The following is a 24,147-nucleotide window of genomic DNA, read 5'->3' as shown; positions in this document are numbered from 1 at the left end:
AAACATTAATAGAATGTAATGGGCAGAGGGAATCAAACCAATGACCGTGGCCATGGTGAACAAAACACTCAAACAGTGCATCATCCAATGCTTTGATGAAAATTCTATCTTATATTATCATGCATTTCTATGCTAAACATCTATTTTTTTCACCTAACATCTTTAATTTATCATTACTAAATGGGATTTTTAACCACAAAATTCCTGGGGAATTTGGAACTTACTAGCTAATACCTCAAGGAACCATGATTCCCAGAATGCACTTTTTGAGAGGAGCAATTACTCGAATGCTGTCAATTTTGTTTCCGTTGAAAAGTGGAGAACTGAGAATTGCAGGACCCATGTGGTATGTGTCTAACATCCAACTCATCCAACAGATTCACTCTACCATGATTTTGTGTTCATAATCACCATGGTGGGTTGCTTATGTTGGACTAGGCATGCTGCTTACGCCCCACAATTCTCATTTCCACTAAAATGACTAGGGCATTTTTATAATTTCCTCCCTTGAAAAGCATCTCCCTGTTGTGCAGACATTGTTCGTTAAAACATCCATTTCCGAGGAATTTTATGGTAAAAATCCCTAACGCACAAACTGACCCAAGGGCCCAACGGACACAACCCAACCGGTATTCCTCTATTCTCCTGCTGTATGAATGAACGTACCAGATTCATTGTTGGTTGGTTAACTAGGGTAGGCTCCTGCTTTAGGCACTGGCTAACGCTAAATTGACCCAACCCTACCTGACCCAAGGACAGTTGGATTATTCCCAACCCAACTAAACTGGAATTTGCTCAGTCCGAAGCAACCGAATTTCAGATGGGGTTGGAAGTCTTCCAACCTTAAACTAAGCTGAGGACCCTGACAACCAAAACAAACTCAGTTTGGGTAGACCGGAACCCTGGTGATGAATCTCATGTAGGCATTATGATGGCCCCAACAACCAGCTACGTGACTGCGACTTATGTCCGCCTGGCAAGTGAATGGAACATCTGAGTGGCATTTAAGGTTAGAGGAAAATTATTACATATAAAAATTACTGCAGCCAACTCATTACGTGGGCTATCCCCACACCGAAATGGCATTTTTAAGAACTGCACAGCCATCCACATGCATGCATGTTGCCTTCCTGAGATTTGTGTATGCACCAGCTTCTGAGTGAGGCCCACCTCATGCACCACTCAGATGTACCATACATTTGCCAGGTGAGTGTGCCTGAATGTGTAAAGGTAGTGTGGAGGAATGCCTGTAGGCCTAGCAAACCTCTTAGCCTATATAATACATTAACAATACAGCAGGAATGAGATCCAACAATCCAGCCATTCAATCAATGGGCTTTCCCATTGTGTAGAAACAGTAGGCAATAGTTAATTTTGACCATCCAACAGTCAGTCGGATAGCTATGCTCTGGTGCGGAGTTTCCGGCACCATGTGTAAAAGAGTGTTGGCCAGAACCCAGGCCGAGCTAGCTGGGTCCGAGCATTGTAAATTTCCTTTTCCATGAAAGGCCACAAAAGCGCACCTCCTGGGTTGAATAAATAAACATGCCCCATTCTACATCTAGCACCTTTAGAATGACCAAAATGCGCCAAGCTTCCGGCTACTGGTGGCAGATGGCCCAGCTTCCAGCAACTCCCAAGCACACGATCTGCAGAACTAGATACCCTAACCAAACAAATACACAGCATAGATTTCAAGAAATGAAAAGAATAGGAGATATGACATAGCCATGTTCCAGAATCATTTCCGTTTCTTGCTATTATCTTCAGCTTTGATGAGCTGAACAGGAGCTGCTGGGATTCTGACCCACCATTCCCTTATTCTCCTTGTCCACTTTTCACTGACCTCTTTCCTAAAAGGAATCTCCCTCGTAAACCATTCAAGGAATGCGAATGTGAACAGATACTTCAGTGGCACAATTGCAAACACAGCAGCCATGATGACCAGGAAGAGAGCCACTTTGTCTGTAGCCTGCAAAATAGAAGAAGACCCAAGCCACCAAAATGTTCATGAGATGACATGAAGTGTCTGAAGGAGGGCGCTACGTGTGCCACTCAGTAGAGCTGTCTACAGACTGGATCTAGGTTGGGTCAGGATTTTGAACTGATATGGCCAGACCTGTTGGGCCAGTCCCTTTTAACATTTTGATTTTGCTTGACTGCATGGGCCTGGCTAACTGATGGCTCCTACTAAGATGCCAAACAATCAGCGAATTCCTAAAAGTATACAGTTCAAAATCTCTGACTTGCTCAATTTGATTCTCAATCTCCCATAGAAAACAAATCACGATTCCAGTTCAGACCTCTTCAATGGAAACTCTGTACACTGAATTGTATTATTCACTAGAAACTTTGTAAAAGATCCAGACCGTTCAACTGTTGGACCCTACCACAATGCCACAACGCCACGAAAATCACACTGGCAGGACAGTCATAACTCCCAGTCGGTGGATTTTGATGATTAAAAGTGGATTTTTCGGGGGGAGGGTTGTCCAGTGGCTGTTGGACAGATAGGATCATGAGATCATTTTGATATTTCAGTATGGATCGCCCATGGTAAGGCTAAAAAGATGAAGAGCCCAGATCTCATACATTTGTGCCATGCGTACAGAGATATGAGTGCTTGAAAACTAAATTAGACATAAGTGTTAAGGAATTGAATCTTGTCCAGATAAAACTGCCATAGGATGTAATACAGTGACATGATATGATGTGGGATGGTTATTGATGTCTAAGCATTTAAAGAATAATCTCACAACATTATGATTCATTTCGACACAGCCTACTGGACTTACTATCAGACATTTATTTCCAGAACACAGGTATATCAAGGGGCATGAATCCTGATTATTGTGGCATAAGATAATGGTTTTCCTAAAGGGGCATGCTCCAGTGGTACTGGTACCACCATAAGCTTACAGTGGTACCAGGAGGACATGGATTCCACATAAGGGGTGCAGCAAATCCAAACCACTCATAAGAGGAGTGACTTCATGTTACCTAGAGTTCCTCAAAATCAGCCTGATCCAGAGCTCAGGTGGGACACAGCACAGAGAACAAGCTGGGAAGGAATGCCCACCCTTTATTTGCTTTGCAGCCCACCCATATCAGTCTGAATTTTGGGCATGCCCTTCATCCAGGCCAGATGGAGGGAATGACATCGATTCCATGTACATAACATAGGCCCCACATGCATATCAAGGGTGCACGTCCCCCTCAACTTGTTGCCTGTGGTGTGGCCCACCAAATTCGAAACAGGCTAATTTTTGGGTTCTCAGGGTTAAATTGGCTGAAGCATCTAATGGACAGGTTGGATTTCATGCATGCATCACAGGGGCCCCACATCTACACAGTACTACCATAGCTCAGTGGTACCCATACCACCGGAGCATGCCTGTGCCCCAAAAGTAGCTCAATGGTAAACCATTTAGAACCATCAAATGGACCATACATCTTTTCAATGTCGTGAATCCACTGAGATTACTGAAATATTTTGCAAAATAGATTCTAAAAAACAGCAGCAAGTGTTTCATCAAGTTGGCTAAATCAAACTCAGAAGTCAAAGACCAAATTCGGGACCTGTTTGGATTTGCTAAAAAAACAGTTCTTTTTTCTTTATTTCTTTCTTTTTTTAGTGATTTGATTATGAAAATCGTTTTTTTAGAGTGTGTATGGTTAGCCACTTAATTAATCAATTTTAGAAAAATAATTTTCCATTCGCACTTTTTTCCACAATGCCTAGCTCTCTGTTTCCAACAGTTGTTTCCGCTTCTACAAACTTAGTAAAAGCACTCATAAAAATCGAAGATCTCTTTCTTGTAGGATGGTTTGTTAATCGCATGAGTGTAGAGCCCACCGGGGGGATCCCGAACCTACGTGCCATGATGGCAAATGTGTGGTGTGTACGTCAGTTGTATTGCACACACACATGGACTTGGCAAATCTCAATCTCTGGAGAAGCTGGACAGACACAACTTCCCTATCATCCCCGCCTGCTGGGGCCCCACTGCAGTGACCTTGAGACATCCACTCTATCCATCTGTTTCATCATCTCATGTTAGGGTATGGCACCAAAAATGAGGTAGATCCAAGACTTGAGTGGGCCACACCACAGGAAACAGTGGGGATTCAATGCGCACCATTCAAAACTTCATGAGGAAATTGTTTTTCTTATGCATGTTTACCAAACATCCACTTTTTTTTAAAAGGAGAGTGAGAAATTCACACAGACTAAGAAAAAGGGAAAAAGGCTCGATTCATGCAAACATCCCAGATCTGGAAGAAGGTCATTGCAGAGCAGGTTGTCAAGGCAGGGCAAGAAATCTAAGGTTGAACACCAGAGAAAGGGACTTCACAATTTTGGGGAGAAGATAAAGGGAAGGGCGTAGAAGGGGAAGATGCAGAAGAGGGCGGAAGGGTCCGAAGCAGAAAAGGGTCAAGGGCTGGCCGAGTCAAAGAAGCAAGCAGTCCCCTAGAAGAATATCCGGCTCTCTCTATGTTCACGGATTTCCGGAAGGATGGCTTCCCATCAATTTTTCCAGGGTTTTTAGGCATGCCAAAGAGGTTATGGAAGTAGTGATCCTGCGCTATTGGGGGACTGCGATGCCATGGGGTTTCGCATTCGTCCACATGGGGTCAGAAATCGAGCTGGAGAAAGCGGTGAACCTCCTGGATGGCGAGAGCTTCGGAGGCAGGAAGTTGTTGGTGCAAAGGGCATATGACCTAGATGTAGTCAATAGAGAGGAGATGGCGAAGACGAAAGGGAAGAAAGGGGGAGTGGGGGCATCGAAAAGGGGAAGGATGAGGGAGATAGCAGAAGAAAGGAATCCACATTGAGCTCCAGTATGACCAGAGAAGGTACTGATGGAGGCAAGTTGTTCCAATGGGAATGGTGTGGTGGATTCCCAACCACGATTCATTAAGGGGGTGATTGCGGGCAAAAAGGCCAATCAGACCCAGGATAGAGGGGATGGAGCTCCAAAGAGAACTGGAGGTTCATCAACAAAGTAAGCAGGTATGAAAAGAAGCCTTAGCCCTTGGGCCTGTCGTTCATATCGATCTGATTGTTGTGGAGCTTGCGTGGCCTCCGTTGCTGGACTCGGTGGTGGAAAAAACAAAGGACAGTCCCATCCTCTCTCATGTAAGAATGTGGTTGAAAGCCTGTTGTAAGTTGGAGGCATGGGAATATAAGGTCAAGCCCGTTAAAGCCAACAAGCTATGGATTTCGCTCAAACCAGGTTCAAATCTAGACGAGCTTGTTATGGCAAGGAGTTTGTTGAACAACAACCCTATTAAGTTATCAAACGATGGGAGAATGCGTTGATCTTTAGGACAGAGGATGGGTGGTTCCTGATTTGGGGTATCCCCTTTGAACTATGGAACAAGGAAGTACTTTGCACTGTAGGGGAATGTATAGGCCACATTTTTGACAATTGATGAGAGCTTGGCAACGGGAGAGGAAATCAACACGGCAAGGATCTGCATAAGGATGAAAAGAGCTTTTCCGATGCCTGATAAAATCACTATTAAGGTTGGTGAGGTCAGCCTTCAGCTCAGAGTTGAGAGGGAATCCTCTAGAGGAGTTCCTTGCTGGTGAGAGAGGAGGCCGCCCAGTCGGTTGCCATTGGAGGAGGCTTGCGGGAAGATGAAGTACCAATCTTGATATCCAGTGGAGGACCGAACATGTGCGTGATGCGATGCGCAGCTATAGGTTGTTTGCAGGGGGTAGGTGGACAGTTGCCTCCCTTAGATGAGTCTCACAGAGAAGGCTACTCTGTGGGAGCACCTTGCAAAAGGGATGTGCCTCTAGTGGGGTACATTGTAGAGAAGGCACGCACAGGGAAGTTGATGGAGCACATGCCTCAGATATTTTTCCTTTGGATATGTGTGGCAAGGCTTGGCTCGAGGTCACGGGAGAAGCGAAGGCACAGTCTCTGGCTTATTCGCTAAAGGTAGGTTCGGAAGACGAAACATTGCCTCCTCAGGGACATGTGGAGAGGTCGATCGAGGCTTTGTGTGAGGATTGGCTGCAGGCTTGAACCAAAGTGACGATTTACCAACACGTCGACTTCTCGAGCCCCGTTCTCCTGCCACAACGGAGGAAATGATGGCAGGTGGCTCAAGTTTTAGCCACGCTTCCAGCTTGAGGGAGAATTATTGTCAGAAGCGAAAGAGATCAGACACGCATCCAGTTCCTCCTGAGGCTGACACTTTTAAACCGTTAATCGATATCAACAATTTCTCTCAAGGAAGGGTTCTTCCTTTTAGCTCGCACGTACATCCTCCAACATGCGTGTCGGATCCTGCCTTTTTAGCTACTCACTCGACAGCATTAGTTCTTTATTGCAGAGGTGGATAAAGAGCTATACTTCTCAGAGACTACGATTGAACCTCTCCTTCAAAGAACCCTCCTCATCAAGGTTGTGGAGAAGATTTCATCCCTGAAGAAAGTTCAGAAGGCCAAAAAGGATTGTCAAACTAGTGCATAGAGGGGAAAATGGAGAAGGAAGCAGATTTAGATCACGATGCATTTGAGGATGAAGACAACGCCTTGGCGCTAGTTTAGGTTGAGCCCCAGCCTGACAAGAATCCTAAGATGACCAGCGAAGCGTTCTTAGAGACGCTGGATATTTCCCCACTTCAGGTTTCAGGTTACAGATTTGTAAATCTAGCCATTGAAGAGGTTCATATCAAGGTAAGAAGCAGTTCTGCCAATGTTGCCCCCTCCCTTGACCTCATCTCAGAAGATGAGCTCGATTAGACGAAGGATGTGATTGACAGAGTGGGTATGAAACTTGGGATGTCTTTCCAAGCCCGGGATGAGGATGTTGTAGCCTTAATCCAATTCATTGAAGAACGAGGTAGTTCGGCCATAAAGAGAACTCTTCGATGCACTCCTGAAGCTCAGAGAGTTGTTACTTGGTACGGCTTGAGACTTCAATCAATTTCGTGTCAGGGAGCAAAACGACTAGCTCTCAAAGAGGTAGAAGGGCAAGACTGTTTCCCAATGATTATTCTACGCGGAAATGTCTGGGCTATGGGGAGCAAAGGAAAATGCCTTCATATTAAGGAGATGTGTCGTAAGTCGAAAGCATAGATTGTTACTTTGCATTAAAAAAAGCTATCCTCTATTGACAGTAAGGTGCTGGATGAGGTTTGGGGTCTAAACTCTGAGTGCATTTCTCTAGATGTGATGGGATCATCAGGTGGTATTTTGATTGCCTAGAATTCAAGCATTTGGAGAAAAGAAGACGGTGTGGAGAGTTCACAGTTTCAGTGGTTCTAGTCGACATTTCTTCAGGGTTCAAGTGGATCTTTACAACAGTTTATGGACAGTGCAAAGCTTTCATCAGATCCAGATTTTGGGACAAGTTACAGGCAATTACATCGAAGTGGTCTCTTCCGTGGTGTATTGGTGGTGACTTTAACATCACCAATTTCACATATGAGAAGTCATCTAGAACCTGTATAACCAGAAGCATGAGGGCCTTTGCAAATTGGATCCAAAGGTATGATTTGTGTGATACTCCTTTGTTGAAAGCTAAATTTATTTGGACCAATAGGCAGAACAACCCGATCATGTCCCACCTCAACAAATTCTTGGTGTCGCCTAAGTGGTTAAACAGATTCCCTTTGGTTCATCTGAAGGGCCTTACCAGGCCTCTTCTCCTTGAAGTGGAAACTGACAGGTGGGACCCCTAACCTTTCAAGTTTGAGCTATCTTGGATAGAGGGGGATGGATTCAGAGAGCTGGTGGAGGAATGTCAGAATTCCTTTCAGTCTTTTGCAGAGTTTGGGTCCAGGCTACAACACAAGTTGAAGTTCCTTAAAAAGAAAGCTAAAGATCTGTTGTAAGGTCTACTAGAAAAGAGAAGCCGAAATTTCGAGAATTCTAGAAGAGCTTCACTCCTTCAAGGTTAAGGAAGAAATGGTTGATCTGTCCAATGTGAACAAAATTCGGCATCAAGTTCTCCTGCTGGAATATTCATCGTGGCTCAAGGAGGACGAAATCAAATGATGTGAATGTTCAAGAGCCTTATGGTTAAAAGAAGGGGACAAAAACACCTGTTTTTGTTTTTCCATAACATAGCCTCCGGAAGAACAAGGAATAACAAAATTTCATCAATTATGTCAAACGGTAAAAGGCTGGAAGATAAGCCTCAGGTTTGTGAAGTGATTGTAGGATTCTATGACAAGCTCCTCTCAAAGGATCCTTGGGCTCGCCCACGATTAGACTACCTTGACTTCAATGCTCTATCAAAGGAAAAAAGCAGATTTCTAGGATAAGCAGGTAACCAAATCTAAAATTAAGGAGGAAGTGGATAGTTTGGGTAGAGACAAAGCCTCGTGCCTAAATGGATTCCCCTTGGCCTTTTTCCAAGAGTTTTGGAACGTTGTGAGGAGAGAAGTGGTGGATTTCATCAAGGACTTCTTTAAGAAGGGTCGCTTCACTTCGAAATATGGCACACCATTTCTCTTTAATCCCCAAATTAAGAGCAAATTCTCTGAAAGATTTTCGCCCAATCAACCTTATTGCCAGTCCATACAAAATTCTAGCCAAGATTCTTGCTTTGCGCTTCCGATTGGTGATATCTTTTCAGCTAACCAATGTGCTTTTCTGGGAGGTCATCGAATTATGGACAGTGGTCTCATAGCCCATAAGTGCAAGATTCTAGATTTAAAGATAAGAAGTTGACAATTATTTGCAAGCTTGACATCGAGAAGGTGTACGATAATGTTGATTGGGATTTTCTGGACTATTTATTGAAGAGGATGGGATGCGGGGTTAAATGGAGACAATGGGTCCAGGCGTGCGCAAGTTCATTGGCCTTCTCAGTGCTTTGTTAATGGCTCCCTAAAAGGATTTTTCAAGCTGTCAAGGGGTCTTCGCCAAGGAGACCCGCTCCCACCTTTCCTTTTCTTGATCGTTGCGGAAGCCTTTAGCCGGATTTATCTGGAGGCCAAGAGACTAGCCTCATAGGAGGTTTCAAGGTGTCCAAGTTGGGAGAGCCCATCTCTCATCTCCAGTTCACCAACGATACCGTTATTTTTTTCTACGCTTCTCCTTCAGTGATGGATAACTTGCACAAGATAGTGGTGTGCTTTGAGGCGGTCTGAGGGTTGAAGGTTAACATGGGAAAGAGTGACATTTTGGACATTGAATTATTCAAAAAGGTGTCTAAAATGGCTTCGATCTTCAGTTGCAAGGTTGGTTCCCTCCCTCCACGTGCTTGAGGCGCCTGTTGTGTATAGGGAAACCTGCAACTCGTCATTGGGACAAGGTGGTTGAAAGAATAAAAAGAAAATTGTTGTCATCTATCATTAGGCGACCACTTAACTCTTATGCGACCTTTTTTAATATGCCGCTTTACTCTATTCAAATGCCCAAATGTAGTTCGGAAAAGATTGGAAAAGCTGAGGGATTTTTTGTGGAGGGGATCAGAAGAAGGCAACAAATTCCATTTCTTGAAATGGAATGATGTTTGTAAACTCGTTAAGGAAGGAGGGGCTGGTCTAAGGGACCTTCGTAATATGAACCTCGCTCTTCTTGGTAAGTGGATATGGCGCTTTAGGATGGAGGAAGGGAATTTCTAGAGGGAGGTCATTGCAAGCAAGTACGGATTATAGGATGGGCATTACGAAGTGAAGGAGAACTCTCTCTACCGAGCTTCTAACACTCGGAAGTCTATCACGCCTCTCGTGTTGGTCTTCAAGCAAGGTATCTCATTCTGTATCGGCAACGGTTCTAGAGTAAGATTTTGGTAAGACGTGTGGTGCGGTGACTCACCCCTATCCAAAAAAATTCCAAGTTTGGATCAGTTAGCGCCTTCTAAAGACAAAGTTGTGGATTGCTTCTCCATAAGTGGTTCAGTAGCATGTTGAACTCCTTTTAGAAGGGACTTGACGGATTCGGAGGTTGAAGAGTTTGTTGCTCTTTTGGACTAGCTTCATCTTTTCTTTCATCCTGGTGAAGTTGACACCATGGTTTGTAAAGCTTACAACTCCGGGAGTTTCTCAATGAAATCTTTCTATAAGATGATTCAGCTTGTTGCAGTGGGAGAGGAAGGTGGCTATGCGTATCACTTCTGGTGCTACAGTGCTCCCTCCAAGGTTGTGGCGTTCACATGGTTGGTGGGTAGAAAGAAAGTTTTGAAAATTGACAATTTGCAGAAGTGATCTATGACCCAAACATGTATTGTTAATGTAAGCAAGTAATGGAATCAATCGACCATTTCTTTATTTTCTGCCCTTTCATACTCAAGGTGTGGTCCCACTTCCTTTCTTCTTTCAAGATGTTGTGGGCTATGCCAAGTTTAGAGATCTCCTCTGGGCATGGCACAGAGGTGGTTCGGGGAGTAAGGGGCCCTCTAGCATTTGGTCCTCCTAGCTGTTTGGTGAGTGATTTGGGTTGAGAGAAATAGGCGATGCTTTTGTAACAGCTCAAGCTTGTTTGAGGCGGTGATAGCTAATTTTACAGCCTTTATATCTGAGTGGTCCTCATTCCTGTAATTTTGTTTTTTAGTTGTTTTAGTTCTTTTTGGTTTTCTTTGGGGGTTCCCCCCCTCTTTCATTCTCTTCCCACTAGCTGCTGCTAGTGGGTCTTTAATAAAGTTTCCGTTATCCTTCAAAAAAAATTAAAATTAAAAATAAAATCACTTTCTCACATAAGCAATTTTCAAGAAACAATTCCAGAAAATTGTTTCTTGAGAATCAATTCTGCAGTTGCTAGAAGCGAACAACAACAGGCCCAGAAGCCCAGAGTTTTTGACAGTTGGGCATGGCAAAAACTCTACAAGGCTTGCAATTCTACAAGGGCTTCTTCTTCTCTAACACAGTGAGCTACTGGTTACTCGGTCTAAGATCACTTGTAGTCTGATAGTTTTGAAAATTAAAAGATAAGACAGTTATTCTGATCAAATATCTGGGTGAAGAAATGGATTGCGCCAACCCCAATTAGTTGAGATAATGCTTAGATAATGACTGTGGCGATGAGGTAGCCCGATCAAATTGCACGGTAACCAACCTGTGGCAGTGCTGCAAGCAAGAGAGCTCTTAGCTTGAGGAGAACAATATTTCCATCTTGAACAAGCATTTCAAACTGAGAAATGGCTTCCTGCAACGCTATGAGCTGCTCAAAGGGGTTCCGACTTGGGGGAGGATTGACTTTGAAGGCTTCCAATGGCTTCCCTTTGCTGCGATGTTTGCGCCAGAGCATGAGAGTTGCAAGGACCGCAAGAATAAAGGGCAACATATACTTGATCCAACCCCTGGAAGTCACATAATACTGTTTTATTGAGTTGTCCTTTCAATGTTAACCACATTTTGACTCACAATGTAATTCATACAGATGAAACTAGACTGATTCAAAATGACCAGTTGCCATAAGAAGCAAGGTTCACAATATCATTAGTGCCTGTATCACCCGGCCAAAAACTGATATCAATTACTGTGTATTGACCATTAGTTGCTCATATTAGACAAATCTGTGTGACATTTTCAGTATAAAAAAAAGCGTAAGAAAAAATAACAAATAGATCATAAAAAAATAAAAATAAAAATGGTTATTTTGATATTTACTTGGTGTTTTCTATATAATTTTCGTGCATGTATTTTGTGGTATTGGTATCATTGTCCATGATCGGCATTTATTAATGAGTTTTGATTGTTAATGCATTTTGTGGTATCGGTATCACTGCAATTTTCGATTGTTAATGTATTTTTCAGTTCGTAAATCAGTCAATGTGAAAGCTTTGCGTATGAAAGTGGGACAGACGCACATACACAGGCAAAAGTCAGGAACTCTACAAGAGTAGATGCGGTGTTTTAAACACCATTGCTGTCAAGAATGGAAAATATTCTGGATATCATGTAAAATGTTGCAGTTTGAGAGGAAGTTGGAAAAACTTTAGGAAATTGTAGAATTGTTTAGTCAAATTTCAAGATATCTTTGTGGAAATATATGTAATTTTGTGTGTGTGCATGTATGTTTGTAGTGTACTCATGTCGAGCATTGTAACTTTCCTTTAGAATTAATATGTGTGTGTGTGTGTGTGTTAGTCATTAGACTAACCATAACACAACTCTTGTTGCCCTAGCTGTCTCTCCCTTCCTCCCCTTTCTCTGTCCCTTCTATAGTTTTCTCCTACATCAAATTTCTACTTGGTATCAAAGCATGCAATTCGGGACCTGATCACATCCTATGGTAGTGTTGACCATGATGACGCCATCCGTACATATGGGGTGACGTTAGCAGTGTATGGCTGGACCGTCTTTTTAAAGCATAGAGTATGAGATCTGGTAGATCTGGATTTTAGAGGAATAATGAAGATTTTTCTCCATTTTTTGAAGAAGCTTTTCATTGTGTTTCAGCATAAATGAAGAATAATCGTAAAAAAGCCCATATTTTGTTCTTTCTGCTATGCTGTTTTTCTGAAGAACTTTTGAGCAGATCTTTCACAAGGGATAAGTATGGTTGATCAAGAGCAATCGCCAGATACAAGTATCACTCGTCAAGATTTGAGTGTGTTGTGGCGTGTTTTGTAAGAAGGGGGTGCCGTCGGCCCTTGTTTTTGGATCTTTTGCTGGGATTTCCTTTTTTTCCCCTCTTTTTCTGGTGACATGGGGCTGCGGTGTAAAATCATACTGCCAGGATTGAGAAGTTGTTCTTGTTCCGTGCCTAGAGCGTACACAAGTTGTTCGACGAAATGCTTCACTCGACTTTGCATGGGGGATTTTTACAAGTGGTGGATCTTTTCTAACCAATATGTGAGAAGAAAAGATCCACCACTTTCTAAAGAAGATCCTCTAGAAAGTCCAAACCTAATCCACTTTCTATTTAAAGTCCAAACAAACAATCTGCAGCATAAAGATTCCAACCTACCCCAAAACTCTATGTATACAAAATCATCTGTAGTTGTATACCAACTGTATAAAATAAGTACTAATCACATGGCATGTATCTGCTGTATGGTTTATGGGGAAAAAGGGCCACAACGGCTTCATGGTTTGCACAAGGGTCCCAAAAGCATCATTTAAATGGTATATGGGCCCAAAAATGTATCCAATTGACAAATCAAGCCATCCAACTCATCTTAAGGACCCCACAGGTCAATCGGACTGGTGGCTTAGGCCAGCTTGAGTGACGGGCCCCAAAGTCCTATCAGACCAAAGATTGAGTCCAGATCTATCATCAGACCACAGATCTGATCCAAGCCTCAATCAGACCAATCTGGGCCCTCGATGTGGTTGAGACATACAATCTGGAATGATGGATGTTCCAGATCTTCATTTTGGACAGTCAGATCTGTATCTTTGATCAAGACCGTTTGATGGACATGGGGCCTCATTTACAATCCAGTGGCCCAATCTTTCATCAGCCAGCTTGTGGAACCATCCAGGACCCATCTGATGGTGAAGTGTGGCCCGGATGCATCAAGACTACCCACCAAAAATGAAGAGACTAAATCTCATACACAATATGAGCATTCCAAATAAACGCAGTCATATTAGCAGCTAAGTAAACAGCACATGCCACTTGGAAAGAAAAGATAGTGTGCGGCATTCATGTCAGACATGCGAATATATGTGTGATTGAGAGACCCAAGATCGGGAACGTCCGTTCAGCCAGAACCATATATATCTTTCTTTTCAATACATACATTTTTGTAGGCTTGATACATATGAAGCAACATTCATGTAATGTATCTTCCAATACTATCAAATAACTGAAAAGTCGATTCAATGTGCCAGGCTTTCCACCTATTGTTTGTGTGCAGCACCAACATGTGTCTTTGTCTAAGTTATCTAAGTTAGAAGAAATTGATCTGATTGTCTGTGAAAGTGATTGCACACAAATACAGAAGAATGTATCTGTAAAAGTACAGGCAAATGATTGAGAAAGGGGGTAGCAAATGCAAAACCATGTAATATTGGTACCTGAGGTCATAGGCATATCAATTCATGTCACGAAACAAAGTAGCATTTCATGCAGTGAATACAACAATTATCTCAATGCATGCCACAGAAATCAGTAATGTTTCAATGAGTTTTGATGGGACATGCCAAATCTCTCACAAATAACCATGAAAATGAAATGAACACACATCTAAGAGACACTCTCAGAAATGAGCCCAACTTGGGAATTAATGCCTTCTGGATAATGCATTGGATAGAATAAGAGACATACATCCAAATATGGTGCCAAGCAGACTTTCTGATTTGTTTAATCGGTCAAAGTAACAATTACCTGTAAATTGCATAGCAGATCAACACCAAAAATAATGTTGACTTAAAAGGATCTTCCCATGAGGCCAAAAACTGAAGTCTTTTGATTGATTCGACCACTGGGAAAAGTAATTCCTGTGCAAAAAGCAAAATGTAACAAACTTTTGGGGGTGAACATGGAATCCACTGAGTATATTTGGAAGCATCAACATTTTTTTCAACTGCTGATGATCTAGAATTAAAATCACCATATGATTCAAAAGGAATCTATGCTATCAAAATAACAAAACAAATGCAGTTGCACTCCTACCAAAACCTACCCTGACATTTTATATGTTTAATAATGCTGGTCCTTAAGTAGCCCTTAATTGGGTGTTAGTTTTGGTATGCTAAGCAAAGAAAAAGCTTATTAGAAATAATTACATAGCAGATGTTGGCATCATCAATGAATCAATTTCTACAGCCTTGGTTGATTCTCCCTGGACGTTACTGTCCAACCTAGACAGACTGGGGCATGGGGACATGCAACACTAATCAGGGCATGTTCCCATCCAATCCATCCCCTTTTTCCATTTTGTTCAGATTTTGTTGCGGAATGCCACCACATATTATTGAGTATACATTTCCATACTTCTTGTTCGAGCAACAAGCATTTAAAAGCCTATGATGATAATCATACTCGTGGCGCAGCCATGCTTGATTTGTTCAAGTCTAGTGTCCTTCAATATGACTATTTAAGTGGGTAAGTGGTAATATTTTGGTAATTTTGCATGTTTGCTGGCTTACATTATATAATTTTGAAGGCTGACTAGGATCTTTTTTGTCATTCTAAGAGGATCCATGAGTTCTTCATAGAAAGAGGTTCCATACTAAAAAAAAAAAAAGCAGTTACTGGATATCTCATCCATTTCAGCTTCCTGGTTCGGATTCAGGAATTCTCAAGCCACAGGGTCAATTCACATTACTCACCAGTTCTAAGAACAGGCATCCAGTCTTATGAAGGGTACACAGAGAATGTTTTGTTGATTTTTCTTGATCAGAGGTGTAACAGAGGGAGCATAAACCAGTAAGACAAATTAACACTAATATACCTTCATAACAGCCACATTTGTATCAATTCCCTCCACTTTCACCTGGTCCACAGTTGCTTGTGCTGCCTCAGCTTTGCTAGAGTCAAATTTTGACTCTTTAACTGCCATTTCGAGAGGATTTATCTCACCAACGCAAACATCTCCAACATAGAGTTCGGCTTCTTCAGGAAAATCTACCTCTTTTGGGAGCACAAAGCCAAGTCTAGAAAGTGTCATTACTGAAAATGGGGACAAAACAGTCGGCAATCTTGCATTGTTTGAAGTCCCAACAGAAACATCACTCCTTTTGGATTGGGTAGACAAAAGCGCCAAGCGACTTGATAGAGTTTCCAAGATTGTATCTCCCCCAGGAAGTTTTCCAGCCAAGTCAAAAGCAAGTAAAGTCTTAAAATGAGAAGGCAAGATATGGAAAACTTCTCTCACAGCACGATAGCGGAAGATGCCTAAAGTGGCCCTCGAGAGTGCCTCAGCCTGTTGAATTTCTTTCATGTTGAATCTTCTAATGAATCTATGTACATGCAAGACCTCACTAGTAATTGCCAACCAGTAGTCACGGCGTGAATGGCCTTTGAATTCAGGGAACTCCAAATATACCGGCTCTGCTCTGTAAAAGAGTGAAGTTAGGTTTGCATTCCAAGGACTTTGTTAGATCTGTCAAGACAAAGCCCCTGTAACAGGGAAGAACAAAATATGCTACAGTCATCATTAGCAGCAGAAACGTACACCGATGTTGACTTATACATCATGGCCTTATCAAAGAGACGAGCCCCCAGAGGTCCAGTCAATTCAGGCTTGACAACCTGCTTCAAGTCCATTGTCAAATCGTATACGACCGTTTTATCATGTAAACCAACTCCAAACGACTCGAAGTAAAGAGCATGGTTGGTCAGTGTCAAGCGTCCTGCCACAAATAGGATTTCTTAAAAGTTAAAACTAGCGAAAGGAAGGACACTTCATGTGACTGAGTAAACATGGGTAAACATTCAATCCACATAAAGCACATGCACTGTCATCATCAAAACCTCCCAGACACCCAGCAGATATAGCACATGCATACAGAAACTCATTGGCTTTTGGACTAGATATGCCTCACCAGGCCATGCAGATATGCCTATGTGTTGAAGAACTGGTTGAGTGGGAATTGTGCCATCAACATCCAAGACAATTTCTCCTTTAGAGAGTTGAAGATTCAAACCTGTAGCCCTCCCTGATGCACTTTTGGCAGTTTTTATCACCCTACAAGAAAGAACACCCATCAGTTGGAAGTCATGCACATGGCCATAAAAGACTGGTCAAGGATTTTTGGTAAATTCATGCAGCCAACCCCAGGCATGGCCTTTTCCACTTGCTTCTGAGCTATTTTTACAGAAACATCATTTTACCAAGTCAACCACCAGTTATTGCCTCTTAATAGAAGCAGTTCAGGAAATACACCAAGTAGGCTAATACTCATGATGCAGATTGCTCGACCATGTAAGGGTTTCTTCATATAAATCAAATTAATGTGCACAGCTAAAAATGCCATGATCACATCCTAGTGCAACATGCATGCAGAGCATAAAAATAACCATCTGAGTAATGACCCATGGTTGCTAGTGTGTAATCATCATCTTTAATCAAAGGTAGGAAAATGAGATTTAGCCTTGCATAAAGAAATTAGTACCAAACAATGGGGGAAAAAGTTAGGAAAGGAAAACTGGTGGCAAAAAATAAGCAGGATCCTTTCTTCCCTCTGAGAAAATATTCAATTTTGGAAACCCGAATGGTATATCAGGTCAACGACAACGAGTTTCCAGTAAAGGGTGGAACAAACCGCCTTTAGCTAAATCATCGGTCATGACATTGCTTCTCTTTTGATGTGGGTAAATAAAATATAGAACCTAAAGCAACAAGGCAGGTTTCATCAAACACATAGGAGGGCTTCCATGGTTCATCATGACCTTCCCAGGCCCAACTTATAGCATTCATGCAAGTACTTGTTACTATGAGACCAAGGTATTCAACAACGGTAACGGTGGCCACAACGGCCAGCCTTATGGCACATTACAATATGGGCCGTGACTGCTGTTACAGACCTGTAACGGTCAAACTTTTTTTTAAGGAAGAAAACATATGGGGCCCCATATCAGCCCATTACAGGCCCGTTATGGGCCATATTTTTTCCAAAACAGGTGTTACAGCCCCATATCATGTAATGGATCTCACTGTTACCATATGGCCGCTACGTAACCGCTCTTTGATACCATGCTCCCATCACTTTTTGGCCGCAAGATAAAGAAGAAGAATATGAACTTCAGGAGGGGAATAACGTCCAACATTACCATGGCAATGAGCTTTTAATCAAATCTGGGAAGCTCCATCACTGAACTTTCATTAAATGAGAACTTTTACTAAAACATGAAACAAGTTTGATTAATCATATTCTAATTTCTAGCCTACCTACTAGGGCTAGAGGATCTGCATTAATTTCAAGACTAAAAGGGTTTTGCCTCGTAGTTGCAAGCTAGAGGATTGCTTTGGTTTACTGAGCACAATATTGAAATGTAGCTTCTTCTTCTTCTTCTTCTTCTTCTTTTGGTAGCTATCGATCTTAGAGACCCCAGGGCATTAACTACCATTTCCAGATTGAAGGCTAACCTTTTCCTCCACGCCATGGCATGTTTTGAGAGGAAGAAACAAACCACTGAGAGACTGGTACATTTTTTAACTTTTTTCTTTGGAACATGTTTTTGACGCTTCAAGCTTTTACATAAAGATGCATTCATTTTCTGTTAATAACAAATGACTGACACCAGAGACATGCTATATTGTCCCTCATTGCAAATAAGACCTACAAGAGGTTCCAAGTGCCCCAACATGTCAACATGTGTGAGGGGAAAAAAAACTAAATGGCATATTCTTTGTTGTTTTGATTCATCCAAAACTTAAAGAAAGATAAAAGATGATAGCAATGACTTGTTACAGGTTACTGTGCATGGTATACCATTCATTTCTCGTGCTGTCTGATCCTTTTTACAGCCAAGAAACTACCAAATTTTGCATAATTTGAACAGCTCAAGAAATTAGAAGCATACTTTCTAAGGCTTCCAAGGTACTTGTCGTATATGAGAAAATGGAGCTGGCCACCTGAAGCACTTGTAAGCATATAAAAAAGGTTGTCAACAGTAATTATATCTGCCACAGCAGGACAAGCAGGAGCAATTCGTGCAAAAGCATCTGGTCCAACAGTTTTCCTCTCATCGACCTGATGAAGAGCAAAAGAATGAGAAAATATACAACTTGCATCCACACAATAACACCATTGACCGTTGGCAGTAGAGTGGTGCCATTTACACAGAAGCAAAGACAAGTGCTGACAAAGTGAACCACCTGAATAGCCATGCTCGTGGAATTTGTATAAAATAGTGATCCCCCTTCCTCATCCTCAATCTCCGGATTACTACTAGAAGCAGTCTGCTAACATCAAAAGAGTGGATGCTTTGTCAAGCCCAAAACGCAAGGGGAAAAAAATTTAACAAAAAATAAAATAAAATTCCATCACCTTTTCCTCTTGCTGGAAAAAAAAAAAAAAGAAAAAAAGAAAAAAAATCTCCTTGGTAAACATAAGCACGGGACCTTGTTTACCAATGATCAGACATAGGCTTTAAAGTGAATTAAAAGGACGGAAAGATTGTTCTTAGAGGAGATTTCTGGTTCCTCTCCATGAACTAGTCATGCTTCATTGCCAGTCAGCACCAACATAGCCGCATAATTGATGAATCCCAACTGTCTATCCGCTGGACCTGACTGTAGATACCCTCCAGTACAAAAACCACATCAATTTGAAGATCCTAGCTTTCTGGTTGATTGACCTTTTTTTCCCTAGAATGTGGATGAATAACAGGTTGACATTTACATTGAAGGACAGTTAGGATTGACCAATCAGTGTGGTTTCCTATTGTAGGTATCTGCATAAAGGTCTATCAGATGACCAATCTAGATTCACCAATGATAGCCAAATTCAAGTTGAAGTGGCACAAAACAAAACTAGTTCATAGCATGATAAATGGAGCTGTTCTCTCATTCTAATATGAGGTATTCACTAGCGAGACAATAGAAGTGGAAAGAAAATTCCAGAGTTTCTTACAAATATCCATTTGTAACAACGATCAGGTGTCTCACTTTGTGTAGGGATACACTCTCGGTGCCAGGGTCCTCCCATGCTAGCATCATATCAAACGTTAAGCGGCGGAATTCTTTATCAGCCAAATGGTCTGGGCTTCGTATAACAATATTTAGTGCTTTGTATGCACCATACTCCAACAGGTTCCTAGCATAGGTAGAAGGTTCCTTGAAGTGGTCAGGTAACTCAGTCTCAAACTGATGCTGCAAATCTTCTGTTGAGAGTTGAAGAATCCTGTAATTGCATGAAACAATCGCGCAATGAAAGATGGGCATAGTATTGGAAAGGTATAACACAAATCAAAAATCACAGAAGATCATTCATCATAATAGGAAAAGGAAAACCATGCCCATTAAATATATATATATATATATATCTATATATATATATATATATATATATATAAATCAGCAGTCAGCAAGAACTACAGCATTACATTGACATTAGCAGAAGATGTGGCCCCCACCTAAAAAACGATGGGGATTTGTGTGTTGTGTGTGGCCCCCTATTTCTGTAGCTATAGGGGCCATAGTCCGCACAAGCTATAATTTGCACCATGGTTCAAAAACATGAAAACTCAACTCCACGCAATGTCCATTTGGGTTTACGTTGAACTGAAGAGTCGACCAAATCTTTTACTTGGCTTGACTTAGTATTTAATTATTAAATTGAAAATATTTAGGGTAGTAATAAATACAAATATGGAGACAAACAGTGGAGAATTATAGGGAGAGGTGGAAGGATCTTCTCATGGCCTTTATTAACTTAGAGAAAGCATAAAATAGGATCCCTAGAGAGCTAATCTAGTGGGTGTTGGAAAAGAAGGAAGTCTCAAGAGGGATCAATGACATAATTAAAGATATATATGAGGGAGCAGCAACAAATGTGAGGAGACCACTGATAGAGAGACAAGTGAGTTTCCCATTACTATTGGCTTACAACAAGGATCAGTGTTGAGCCCATATCTTTTTGTCTCAGTTTTTTAATTTTATTTTTTAAGGTAATGGCAATTCTGTTGAAGAAAAGCACCGTAATGGCACAAAAGCTACAACCATTTTTGCCTTGGTTAGTTAACAAGGCATTTACAAGAAGAGGTACCACTGTGTATGTTGTTCGCAAATGACATCATTTTGATTGATGAGACAAGGGATGGGGTAAACACAAAGCTAGAAGTATGGAGAGATGCTTTAGAATCTCTAAGTTTTAAAAGTTTCCAGACTAAAACTGAGTATGATGGCAATAGGAGTGGAAACGAGGAATTAGTTAAGATTGCTGACCAAGAAGTATCAATAAAAAAATTTGTTACCTTCCAATAATAATAATAACAACAGCAACAACAACAATAACAATAATAATAATAAGCAGTGTTTAAATAGCTATGCTATGTAGCGTGTAGCTTACGCCACATAGTGTACCTTAGCCTTAACACCACGTAGCTCATAAAAATAGTTTAAGTCATGTGTAACCTACACTACAACTACATGATAATTTACATATGCTACACGCTACATGATAAAACATCTTGATTGATCATCAAATAGACTACACGGAAGGGAAGGATGGGACATCCAGCATTAAAAACTTTCATATTGCATTTTGGGGCCCACTATGATGGGTGGAGGACATCCAATCCATCCAGTGCGTGCATGATTTAATGCTCTCTTAGGGCCCCAAAAAGAAAAAAAGAAAAATCAAGTCCTTTTTATGTGATTTGCCGATTTTGGTGGGATTTACGCCCCAAGCTCTATGTGGTGTGAATATATACATTGTAAATATTTTACAAGTTAGCCAAACACATAATCTGTTCACCTGTAAACAGATTACCACTTAAAAGCCAAACAAAATAAATGTAAACAATTGAGTTTGTTTCATGGTGTGCCAAAACGGTAACGGCCGATACGTAACGGTAACGGTGGTAACCGTTACGCGTTTCGAGGTCGTATTGGCCGTTACCCGATTTTGTACCCGTATCGGCCGATACGGGCCCGTTACGGGGTGTAACGGCCGTTACGGGCCGTTACGGGCCCGTAACGGTAACTTTTTTTTTCATTTTAAGCTCTGTTTTTGCTGTTTTTTTAAAACCTCTTGCTTTTAAACTGTTTCTCACTCCTTCTACTACTAATTTCGACCAACATTGGCTAGGTATTTGAGATAAAAACACATTATATTACAGATTTTTTTGAATCAAAGCTCGGTGGGCCTTTTTCAGAAATTCGTCAAAAATAAGTATTTATACTTTTTTTTAATATGTTTTGTTGTTTTAATCATGTCATATGATGTGTTAATCATAGTAGAACATGTTAATGTGCATTTTACAGATTTGAGGTGTCATTTAATAATTTTTTTATATTTTTTCTATTTACGCATGAATTTTGGCCCCTTTTTTTAAAATTCAAAAAATCAATTTTTAATGGTTGTTTTGCTGTTTTACTCATGTCATTTGATGTATTAATCATAGTAGAACATGTTAATGTGCATTTTACAGATTTGGGGTGCCATTTTATATTTTTTTTATATTTTTTTCTCTTTACGCATTTATTTTGGCCCTTTTTTTGAAAATTCGAAAAATCATTTTTTAATGATTCTTTTGCTGTTTTAATGATGCCATATGATGTGTTAATCATAGTAGAACATGCTAATGTGCATTTTACATATTTGGGGTACCATTTTATATATTTTATATATTTTTTTCTATTTACGCATTTATTTTGGCCCTTTTTTTGAAAATTCAAAAAATCATTTTTTAATGATTCTTTTGCTGTTTTAATGATGCCATATGATGTGTTAATCATAGTAGAACATGTTAATGTGCATTTTACAGATTTAAGGTGCCATTTTATATTTTCTTTTATATTTTTTTCGATTTACGCATTTATTTCGGCCCTTTTTTGAAAATTCGAAAAATCATTTTTTAATGATTCTTTTGTTGTTTTAATGAAACCATATGATGTGTTAATCATAGTAGAACATGTTAATGTGCATTTTACATATTTGGGGTGCCATTTTATATTTTTTTAATATTTTTTTCTATTTACGCATTTATTTCGGCCCTTTTTTTGAAAATTCGAAAAATCATTTTTTAATGATTCTTTTGCTGTTTTAATGATGTCATATGATGTATTAATCATAGTAGAACATGTTAATGTGCATTTTACATATTTGGGGTGCCATTTATATTTTTTTTCTATTTACGCATGAATTTTGGCCCTCAAAAATAATTGCAAACACCTAAATGTAAGATATTTTCATATTACATTCATTCTAATATATCTATCATTGATAGTAGATAGTTAGAAAATTAAATATATGAATTTTGTAGTCAAATTCAGGTTTCTGGTTCATAAATTCATCAGACAGTCCGATACAACTTCTCACCAAAGAGTGGACCGTTACACCACCATAAACATGTTCCAATTTATAAATGAATGCATATTTGGAATGCTTAGAATATTCCGGATTTAATCCATATTTTTTCATATTTTTTTGGCAAAAAAAAAAATAATTTGTGCCGTTACGCCCCTGTATCACCGTTACACCCCCATATCCGTATCGGTTTTGGAGGTCACCGTTACGCCAACCGATACCGATATGGGATAACTTGGTTTGTTTGGTTTTCCAATTTCCTATGAAATGCAAAGTAAATGAGCCATCATTATCATTTCCAGGTGTTTGTTTAAATCCAGAGTCAAAGACACTTGTAAAGTAAGTACATTGTAATCATTACATTTTTCAAATTATAAAACTTCCATTTCTACAGTGATTTCTAGGTGAAACAAACAGGTAGCAAAATCATCAATGCAGTCAAATGTAAGTGATGTCACCACGCAATTACAAGAGAAAATAATCATTACTCATTTACAGCCATTTACGGTTGTAATTGGAAAACAGCTTAAAACTTTACAGGCATCCAAAGGACCCCTCGGTCTATTCAGATAGGAAATCACAGTTTGAGAAGAGAGATTGAATGCGCCCGCCCTAGTATCTATTCGTAGAGAGGAAATATTGGAATTTGGAGAAGAGATCAGTGCATGGGCGGAGGTAAAAAGAAAAAAGAAAAAGAAAAACCCTACTTCGAAGACAGGTGATCTCGACCGTCAGTCAATCTCATCCGTTGGATTGATGAAATACCTGGAGCATCGAGTAATGACAGAATTGGCGATGGGAGAGAGCTGAGGTATGGGCTTTATAGATGCGTCCGTTTCCTTCTCCGTCTTCCTTCCTCTGAATAGGGATTTGATGGAGTTCTGTCGCATGAAATTCCCGAATACTGTGATTCCGCCCTCCATCGGGGTGTGAGCGCACGTTAAGCTGATATGCTAACTCGATGTAGGATAGTGCAAGCGAGCGAAGGAACGAACCTTCTCTTTCTCCTTGCACGGAGGCAGGCTTTGGAGAGAGGAAATGTAATGAGAAAACCCCGCCAAAGGCGAATGCAATATGATTTCTCCTTCCGTCGACGACGGTTTTTCGCAGCCACTTCTCCCAACAACGTACCACACGTGTGACGCGGCGCACGTGTGAACCGGAGCTGATCCGTGGCCCTGTAATAAGGTTGGTTTCGGACGTGGTTTGGCCAGTTAGTAGCTACCCCGCACTGACGGGTTGCGTTGAGTTGGGTTGGCCCAGCCAAAGGTTCTTATACCTAATCCTAATCCATTTCAATCTAACCTT

The 24,147-nt window shown here is 40.8% G+C and overlaps 1 protein-coding gene across 5 annotated transcripts; it reads right to left on the bottom strand.

Moving 5' to 3' along the window:
• Window positions 1-1,302: 1,302 nt before the first annotated feature.
• Window positions 1,303-23,926, bottom strand: LOC131242870 (uncharacterized). Of its 5 annotated transcripts, none has more exons than XM_058241806.1 (10): window positions 23,605-23,922; window positions 19,476-19,710; window positions 18,684-18,770; window positions 18,389-18,558; window positions 16,408-16,550; window positions 16,038-16,215; window positions 15,315-15,918; window positions 14,246-14,358; window positions 11,024-11,267; window positions 1,303-1,972 (listed from the first exon to the last, which is right to left on the bottom strand). In XM_058241806.1, the coding sequence occupies exons 1-10, from the start codon at window positions 23,760-23,762 to the stop codon at window positions 1,742-1,744; spliced, it is 2,163 nt and encodes a 720-aa protein (XP_058097789.1). In that variant the 5' UTR covers window positions 23,763-23,922; the 3' UTR covers window positions 1,303-1,741. The 5 variants fall into 5 exon arrangements, with proteins under 5 accessions (XP_058097789.1, XP_058097790.1, XP_058097791.1 ...); XM_058241807.1 differs by having other exon boundaries at window positions 18,684-18,767; XM_058241808.1 differs by lacking the exon at window positions 23,605-23,922 and having other exon boundaries at window positions 19,441-19,665.
• Between the last annotated feature and the right edge of the window lie 221 nt (window positions 23,927-24,147).

Source organism: Magnolia sinica, chromosome 4, assembly GCF_029962835.1.
Source record: "Magnolia sinica isolate HGM2019 chromosome 4, MsV1, whole genome shotgun sequence".
Taxonomy (NCBI): domain Eukaryota; kingdom Viridiplantae; phylum Streptophyta; class Magnoliopsida; order Magnoliales; family Magnoliaceae; genus Magnolia; species Magnolia sinica.
The sequence above is the reverse complement of the archived record's forward strand: the minus strand, read 5'-3'. Positions and strand labels throughout refer to the sequence as shown.

Excerpts from the sequence above, each read along its gene's own strand:
- LOC131242870 (XM_058241806.1), bottom strand. The coding sequence starts at position 23,762 with ATGGAGGGCGGAATCACAGTATTCGGGAATTTCATGCGACAGAACTCC. Across the intron at positions 18,771-19,475 it reads AGAGTGTATCCCTACACAAA|CAGACTGCTTCTAGTAGTAA; the intron begins GTGAGACACCTG and ends TTTTGATGTTAG. Across the intron at positions 1,973-11,023 it reads TGCTTGCAGCACTGCCACAG|GCTACAGACAAAGTGGCTCT; the intron begins GTTGGTTACCGT and ends TCTATTTTGCAG.